The sequence below is a fragment of the Lupinus angustifolius genome, unplaced genomic scaffold (assembly GCF_001865875.1).
Source record: "Lupinus angustifolius cultivar Tanjil unplaced genomic scaffold, LupAngTanjil_v1.0 Scaffold_2_162, whole genome shotgun sequence".
NCBI classification, from domain to species: domain Eukaryota; kingdom Viridiplantae; phylum Streptophyta; class Magnoliopsida; order Fabales; family Fabaceae; genus Lupinus; species Lupinus angustifolius.
Window position 1 is genome coordinate 1 of NW_017716571.1, and position 9,108 is coordinate 9,108.

General features: G+C 37.9%; 2 protein-coding genes and 1 long non-coding RNA gene across 3 annotated transcripts; 1 reads left to right on the top strand and 2 right to left on the bottom strand.

Moving 5' to 3' along the window:
- Window positions 1-6: 6 nt before the first annotated feature.
- Window positions 7-1,154, bottom strand: LOC109337161 (the record flags this gene model as incomplete). Its single annotated transcript, XM_019574071.1, has 2 exons — window positions 962-1,154; window positions 7-881 (listed from the first exon to the last, which is right to left on the bottom strand). Coding segments are annotated over exons 1-2 (1,068 nt in total), but the record flags the coding sequence as incomplete, so codon positions are not given.
- A 127-nt stretch (window positions 1,155-1,281) lies between these two features.
- Window positions 1,282-3,215, top strand: LOC109337160. Its single transcript, XR_002106407.1, has 2 exons — window positions 1,282-2,919; window positions 3,019-3,215. It is a non-coding gene; the product is annotated as an uncharacterized LOC109337160 (long non-coding RNA).
- A 1,415-nt stretch (window positions 3,216-4,630) lies between these two features.
- Window positions 4,631-5,408, bottom strand: LOC109337158 (putative cell wall protein). The gene has a single exon (XM_019574070.1). It carries the CDS (start codon window positions 5,352-5,354, stop codon window positions 4,926-4,928), a length of 429 nt encoding a protein of 142 aa, XP_019429615.1. The 5' UTR covers window positions 5,355-5,408; the 3' UTR covers window positions 4,631-4,925.
- Between the last annotated feature and the right edge of the window lie 3,700 nt (window positions 5,409-9,108).

The window sequence follows — 9,108 nt, forward strand, 5'->3', positions numbered from 1 at the left end:
AACAACATTGGAAGATTGAGATTTGTGCTGAAAGTTCCTGTATTTCGACTGAGGCGGACGCCACTGAGGTGGTTGATAAGGTTGCTCCTTCTTCAATAATTTTGGACATTGAGCCTTCCAATGACCCTTTTCCTTACAGAAGCTACATTCATCATAATTGACTCTGCCTTGAGATTTTCCTTTCACAACAGGAGCAGCAAACACAGAGGGGCTTGGCAGAATCCCTTTGTCAACAATTCCCTTTTCAGAGTGGGACTTCAAACGAACTTCTTCACCTAAAAGTTCATTAACAACAGAGTCAACAGATGGCAGAGGAGTGCGATGCAAAATGGAACCACGTAGGCCTTCAAAATCATTCCGAAGAGCCATCAAAAACTGTACTAAACGCTGTTGTTCCCGGCGATCAGTGTACGGTGTGAATGCTTGCAATTCTGCAGATTCAATGAGTGCCAATTGGTCCCAAAGATTAGTCATGGCAAAATAAAACTCTTGGATGCTCATGCTATGTTGTTGGAGAGCTCGAATATCAATCTCTAACTGATATTGTTTTGCAAAATTGGACTGCATATACAATCGTTTAAGGTGCTCCCAAACCTGAGATGCTGAATCATATTTTGCAAGTTGAACACCAATAGATTGCGAAACAGAATTATTAATCCAAGTAATAATTTTCGAGTTGTTCACTTCCCAAGTTTCTAACTCCTTTGCATAATTTTCAGTAGCACTATTTGTAGGTTTAACAAAAGTTCCAGAAACATATCCCCACATTCGTTTACCAATCAGAAAATTTCTCATCACATAACTCCAATATGCATAGTTGGAAGATCCATTTAGTTGCACACTAATGGATTGCAAAACATCATCTCTTTCAGTTGCCATAACTAACAAGCACAACAGCAGGGAAATCGAAATGCAAATGGAAAGAGAAATAGAAAACCTGAAAAATTCGCTCAACGAAAACTGCGAATCTGAAACTGAGATCTCCGATCTGCGAAATGCGGAGGCTGATCTACCACTGCAAAGAAGAAGAAAAGATGATGGAACCCAGAAGCATGAACAGGATCTGCGAAAAATTTCGAATCGGGGCGGAGCCCCGAACCCCATCGGGGTTCCGCGAAAGCTGTGGCCTTAGCAAACCTTGCTCTTGATACCATATTAGATCAGCTGCATAGGAAGGAAGAGAGAAGGGAGAGGAGAAGAAGAAGAGAGAAGGGAGAGGAGAAAGTTAAGTAAATACTAAAAGACAAGACTACCCTTTACTAATAACTAAAATACATTTAACAGAAAGATCCATGCATGATTTATAACCATGATGGGCTTGAATCAAGTCTTAGTTAATTTCAGCTTCTGTAAAAACACTTAAATAGCAAGTTCTGACTTCTAACACAAGGATGAGATAAAAGATCCTAGCTATTTCGATCTCATCATACAGAAATTAGTAGACACGAAAATAAATTAAGCAAACAACTTGAAACAAGAGGAAGGGATTAGAGAAGCTCGCACCACAATATTTATACTGGTTTAGTCTCCAGTGTGAAATCTAAATCCAGCCTCAATCCAAGGTGAGATTTCCAAGATTCAAACACAATGTGTTCTTTGATCAAATCTAGCCTCTCCAAGCTAGATAGAAATAGTTTTGATCCACCCTAGCCTCTTCAAGCTAAAACTGGGTACTTTTCTTCCACCCTAGCCTCGCTAAGTTAGATATAACTAGTTCTTCACACAAACCACTTAAGGACTTAAACCACATATCTTGCAAGCCAAAAACAACAGCCACCCAGGGCCAATTTTCTGACTGATAATGAAAAATGTTTTTTTTAATGTATATTTGCTCATTACAATATAAGAGAAAAAATGGAGTGTGCCAAGGTTGGGCATGCAAAGCTCTTGAAGTTTTTCAGCACTTACGTGTTCAACATGTTTGAGATACCCCAAATGTCCCATTTTGTAGATGTTTACAGAGAGCAGAGAGGTTTTCCATCCATAAAGTATACAGAGCCCATCCCCTTCCCCCTTTTCTTTCAAGAGAGAAGTTTTCTTGAAGCTTCCTAGATGATTCTTATGCATTTTGAGAAACAGTATTGCAGTGCTAAGTGTCTTACATTTGGGGTCATTTTGGAACAATGTAGAAAATTTTTAGTGCATTGTTCTGTTGCAACCGACATTTGTCATGACATCTCGAACTTCAGAATAGCAACAATGTGCATTTTCATTATCCTTCCTGTATTTTCTTTATAAACACACTTTGATCTTCAATGAGCTTTTCTAGCCTCCATAGGATTGGGTTTTATGCTTCTATACTTTCCTTTCTCCATAAGACTTAAACTTTTACCTTGGCAAACCACGAGAATAGATGATCCAATTTAAGATTCTTGATTTTCATTACTACAGCTGTTCAAGATAGATTTCTCCATTCTTTAGCTCAAATTTGTTCTGTTCATTGGAATATTCAACTTGATAGCTTGACAACTTCATTCATTATTTGGCAAATCTGCATATCAGTCATTGAACTAGAAACTCAGTGTAAATATGCAATGTTAACTTGTTAAGAATATTAAAATGTTTAGAAGCATCACCTAAAGGATGACAAGTTGGAATTTAGGGCTAATGACTAATGCTCTACACACACATTTAAAGTTTTTCATTTTCCGTTTACATATGGACATTTGGTACACTTATACTTTAGTTCTGCCAACTCGCTTTGGTATGAGGTGCTGTACTCTAAGTTGTTGTGGGCAAAGCATTATCCCATGCTAAATAGATGAAGTTGTGATGGAAGTGCAAGTATTGAATATTGATTTTTAGGAAGAGGGGGCCAATGAGTAACATAATAAAAGTTTTCTCAATACTTTTTGTACTTTTCAGGTTTATGGAAGACTCTAAATACCATTTGATCTCAGCATAAGAGATTGCATATAGGTATTTTTGCTGGTACATTTTTATTTATGCTTCCAACAAAATTCATGTGAAATTTACTAGCTCCACGCAAAAATCTCTACTTTTCTCCATTTGTGGCAGGACGCTCATCTGACAAAGCTAGGCTTCCATGATTGATCTAGATCCAAGCTTGAAGGTATTGACAATTGGCAAGTGCTAGTTTTGATCAGATCCTATGATGTAATACTTGAATATATCATCTTTCTCAGTGCTGAGAATCTTGTTCCCTCGAATTCCAAATTTTCCACTATTCATTGCCTAATCAGTTGTCTTTCATATATTTCTTTTGTCACATTTGATATTTTCTACTTTTATAACATTCCTGTTACTGCCAACTGTTTCTTCACACAAGATATTTCATTCTCTTGTTACTTTTCCTTTCATTTTCTACTTTATGGATGAAACTATTAAGTTGCATGTTATAGAACTGTAGTAGTTTGGTGTGGTCGCTTGCTAGTTAATGATACCTCTCGCTCTGCATTTATGTTAGGCACTGCTATCATTCATGGATGTGAATTGTTGAGGAACATGAATGGACCTGTTCATGAGTGGAGGATTATTGATTTAATGACTTGAGGTGTGGAATTTTCGGGTCATCTTCTTTGTATTACTGGAATTATTACCTCTCTTGATTAGCATCTTCTGAATTTTTGGAGGGATGTTGCATTTCTCTCTTCTATTATTTGTTCTGCTGGTCTACATAAAATATGTGTCATTCAAAACCTTATTTAATAAATTCTGTGCAATACTACAATACTATCACAACTAGAAGAATTATTTGTGTGAACCAATGTTCATATTTTTAAGTCTTCAACATGTTTAGTTCTTACAAACTAGGGGGGTCGTTCAATTTTGGTAAAAAAATTTACTTTTCAATTCCTATAATGCCTGGAATAGATACCTTTGGTTCTTAAGGTTAAGTTGCTTCCTCTATATGACTAGCAAAAAATAACATCAATATTGGCACATGGCAGTAGGGACCAAAAATAAAGACTTTTTTCTTCTCCCTTTTACTGTACTTCCTCCTCATTTTTTGTAACTCTAAAATGTGGAGACCGGCTTGATACACCACCACTTGTTACGAATTCCAACCATGGAAATAAAATCAGGGTGCTTGTTTACCTTAAATCATCAAAAGAAAAGTAGGATACTTACATTTGAGCTCCACTACTTGTTGCTCCAAAGGAGAGTACTTAAGGTGAATGTGGTTTTGGGTTTGAAGCAGAAGCGTCACTTGAAGCTTTTAGAAGCTTTTGGAGGAAGTGTCGGTGGAAAGAAGGATTAGGTACATGGAAGAGTTTGAAGGTTCTGCGGATTGGATGGTGGATATTTTGGGAGTTGAACAGTTGGGACCAGAAGAATTGATGGGTAATGAACGAATTCTGACTTTGGGTGCGCAACAGTCGGTAATCACCTGTTGTTTTTGCTTACCCATGTTTCGTGGTGGTTCTACCACCCCAAGATGGTGGGAGTTACCTGTTATATATATATAGAAGAGAGTGTTTCATCGTTGTTGATTTGACATGGTGTTTGGAAGATGTTGAAAGAGGTTTCTTCACTCCATGTGAGTGTTGACTCGCTGAGGAACAAAGGTATCTTTCATTTCAAGCTTTTAATTATTGAAACGAAAATCTTCTAATAGGCAAAGAAGGTAATTAACTATTGAAATTGATGAATTTCTATTTACGTTTGGGGATCAAAATATCAATTCATCTTAATTCAATTGAACATTCAGCACACTTAATCCATCTTATAGCAGAAATGGAGGAAAGTGTTTTACATACAAAATAGCATATTAATATGGATTATAGACTGAGGATGTCAGAGTTTACAAACAAAGTAGAAGGTTTATGTAACACTGAGCATATTTATTAATTATTATGTCTGCCAAGAACAATAGACTGGTACTTCAATACTTGAAAGCATATCAGGCTTAGAACTTGTTCTAACTAGTGAAATCATGCATGATGGCTCATGACTTAGTGAACTCATGGATGAACTTCAGCTGGTAGTGGAACTTCAGCTGGTACTGGAACTGCAGCTGGTAGTGGAACTGCAACTGGAACTGCACCACCACTGCCAGGATTTGGTGTCTCAAAACCAGGGTTTGGGACAAATGTGTCATCATGACCAGGAGCATAACTGTGACCAGCTGCTGATCCTGCTCCTAGTCCACCACTGCCACCCATGACAGGACTTTGAGGTCTGACCCCGAATAGAGGTGGAAATCCTACACGACCGATGCCCGGAATATACACACTGCCATCAGACATGGACAAAAACTGAGGCTCCTTCTTGTCCTCGGTGTTAGAGTTGTTTGGAACAATGTTGTGTCTAGCACCTACTTGCCAAGTTGTGGCAAGCAGGATACTAGAGATGAGAAGTGCAAGGAAAGAGCATGATGCTTTGTAAGCCATTGTAAGATAGGAGTTTGATTTTGAATGAGATGTGTTGTGTGTTGAAGCTGGAAGAGAGTGGCTGCATTTTATAGTTCCAGATTCTGCTGAGTTGGTGTGTACTATGGCGGTGAGTTAAGTGTTTCTTTGCACAAATGCCACTGGCAGAGCATTGGTAATTTAGTTGCATGGAGCCACTTTGGTAGTTGATGGTTTGTGGTTCAGGAAACTGAAGTACATTTCATAGGTTAAAATGGCGACTGTTTTTTGGAGTCACTTTTATTACCTGCTATTTGTGGAGCATTGTCATCAATTTCATAGTGGTCACTTAATGGAACCTCCACATGGCTGAGTAATGCATACCATTTACTGATGCAGGAACAGCTTTTTCTCACTGGAGAAAAATTCTAAATTGCACATCTATATTAGAGATGCATGGTATACACTGAACTCTGAATTGATGCTAGGTGAATTGCACTCAATTCCAATTTCATAACTATCTGCACAATTACGTAGAGCTTTAAATGAAAAAAACTTGTAACGCAATGTTATTACTTGAAGATGCGATTCTACACAGCTCTCTATTTTTGGCACACAATTACTAGGCAATGATTCACATTATGATGCTCTCAAATATGTGATCTTGTGACATATTACTTTTCTTACGGTGTTCGAAGATTTGTAGGAGAATATATCATTTTTCATATTTTAATCCACTTTACTCTATTTTTTATACTCCATCCATCTACGATAATAACAACATATTCTTAGCACTTTTGGAGACTTCAAATTTCTAGATAAATATCATATTTATGTAAATAAAATATGTCACTTTCAACCAAGATTTGCTAGCATGTAGAATTTGGTGCTTCTTTTTAGGGGTGAGTATGAGTTGGGTTAAGACTTGTCTCTTATTCACTATTAAATGTTGGTTGGATCATTTGTTTGAATTCGGTCCGGACATTAGACCCGACTCTAAATATTGACTGTGTTAGTCTTTAAATCTGACACTACTCCCAATTAAATATAATACATCCTCATTTTAAATAAACTCTTCTCAATATTATTTATTATGAATATGTAATTTGACATAAAAATGATATATGTATATATATTATTAATAATATATATATAATGAAAAATTAGATAATTAATGATACTTTTGATAAAAATGTGTCATTAATCGTACATATGATGAGTAAGTGATCATGGAACAGGACAGACCGAGTTATGCTTAGTCTCTACCCGACCCTAAATATTTACCGAGTCTAATTTTTTAACCTGGATAATACCTTAGATCCGATAAGACCCAATCCTATTCCGACCCGATCATAATCGGGCTATACCAGGTGAAAGTGTAGAGTGTGGTCTGCTCACCCCATTTTTTTGTTTAAGACTCTTCACATTAGGAAGAATTGTTGGGCTCCAATTATTTTGAATCAATCTAAAAAAACAAGTTTAGAGGGATCACACACTATACATTTGTTGAAAAGAAACTAAACTCATACCACCTTAAGCAACAAAAGCTGATAGCAATTTTTGTTTGATATCTAACAATCTTAGAGCACAAATGGATGGAACCTCTTGACACTTGATGATATTAACAGTTTAATACCATGCATTATGCCGAAACCAATACGTTTTGAGACCGGAATTAAGCCTAGTTTGCTACAAGTGATTGACTGAATTCAAAGCAAGAAAACCACAGAAAGATTTTCTTTCTTGAATTCATTCACGCAGGATAAAGCATTTGGCCCTTGATCAGAAAATCTAGGAAGTTGGACTAGTGAGTTTACGCACGTAATGCTGATAGGATTAGGTCAGAGCCAAAGCCTAATATTGAAAATGTATATAGAAGGGGAAATAGGAAAGTGGTTAAAAGCTTCCAAAATACCCCTAGTGGTTAGTTGTTAGTTAGCCTATTAATAAGGAGCTAGCTATAGAGAAGTTAGTTAGTTTTTGGATAATTGGAATGTGGCATAACTAATTCAGGGAATTAGTTAGGGACTCTCTCTCAAAGTGTAATTCATCTCTTTTAATAATAATACATTCTTGTTTAGCATCTCATTGATAATAAACCATTCTTTCCTCTTCTTGTTTAGTATCTCATTGATACTAAACCATTCTTTCCTCTTCTTGTATTCAATTTTTATGTCCTCAGGTACGGGTTCTAACACCGGTATCAAAACACCGATTATGGTGCCCTAAGAAGATGCGAAATTATGCCACTGGTTGGTGAAGACGCGAAGTATGTCGCGAACGAGAGAAGATTGGGAACAAGAACGCGGGGAGATGCGAATGCGATTGGAATTTGCCGAAGCACTAGCCAAGAAAGATGAAGAACAGATCGCAGATCGGACAATGAAGCTGGAATAGTGTCGCATCGCGGATAGTCCTGTTTGGGAGGAATTCGCAAGTAGTGTCGTTCGCGGCGAGGATGAGATACACCGACGAGAAAAATGGAGAAAGTTGGAAATTCTAATTTTTGTCGACGATGATGCGTTCGGGTGGACTCATCGGTTGGAAAGGTACTTCCAATTGAAAGAACTATCTAAAAATGAGAAGATGCAGGCCACTATTATGGCACTTGAGGGGAAGGCATTGAGTTGGTACCATTGGTGGGAGAAATGCAACCCGAGGCTAAATTGGGAAGGATTCAAGATCGCGGTGGTTCATTGGTTTCAACCGTCGATGATCCAGAATCTGTTCGAGCAGTTGGTGCCGCTTAAGCAGATTGGCTCGGTAGAGGGCTTTGTGGAGGAATTCGAGAAGTATGTTGGAGCCTTGAGGACTATTGATCACGAGTTCCCGAGGGGCATATTTCTAAATGGGTTGAACGAAGAGCTTCGGGCCGAGGTAAAATTGTATAAATTGCATTCTTTGTCAGAAATTATACAAAAGGTGTTGCTGATTGAGCAAAACAATGTGTTGTTGCACAAGAAAGGAGGGTATAGTTACTCCAATATAAGTGCAGGGAGTCAACGTAGCGACACCTGCACTAAAACCCTGACTGTTGAATCAAAAGTAGAATGGGTGAAGAAGAATGACAGCCTTTGGGGGCAATAACACTATGAGGGGTTTAGGGCCAAATCACGCAATAGAGAGTGTAATGCCAAAAGGAGGGGAGTTCAAGCAACTAATAAGCGCTGAAATACGGGAGAGGTGAGACAAAGATTTATGTTTCTAGTTACTGCAAAAACTAGTAGTTCCAAATGATCATTTTGGAGGATGAGGAGGAAGACATTGTTAATGAGTTAGATATGGGGAGGAATTGGAAAGGTTCAAGTCTTCACAACTATCCATGTATTCTATGACCGGACTCACATATGATAAGTCAAGGAAAGTAGGAGGGGTTCTAAGGGAGAATTTGGTAGTGATAATGATAGATTGTGGTGCTTCCCGCAATTTCATCTCACCCGAATTGGTGAACAGGTTACGGTTGAAGGTGATAGAGACCCAGGCCTATATGGTAGAGGTAGGAGATGGACACATGATCCAGTGTAAAGGAAAACGTGCACAACTTCAACTTTATATGCAACAGCTAGAAGTGATTCAAGACTTCTACCTGTTCCACTTGAAGGTGAAAGTGTGCATGTCAAGAGGAACACTTTGGAAAGCTCTCCTTATATGTCATGGTTTTGATGAGGACAACTTGTGCCTATAAGAGCTTGAAGATCATCAACAAATCAACGTGCTTAAGTCTTTAATTGGTACTAGGCTTAGACTAGAATCTAGTTTAAGTTGAGTCAAGGCTTAGGGCACCTAATACATGTCT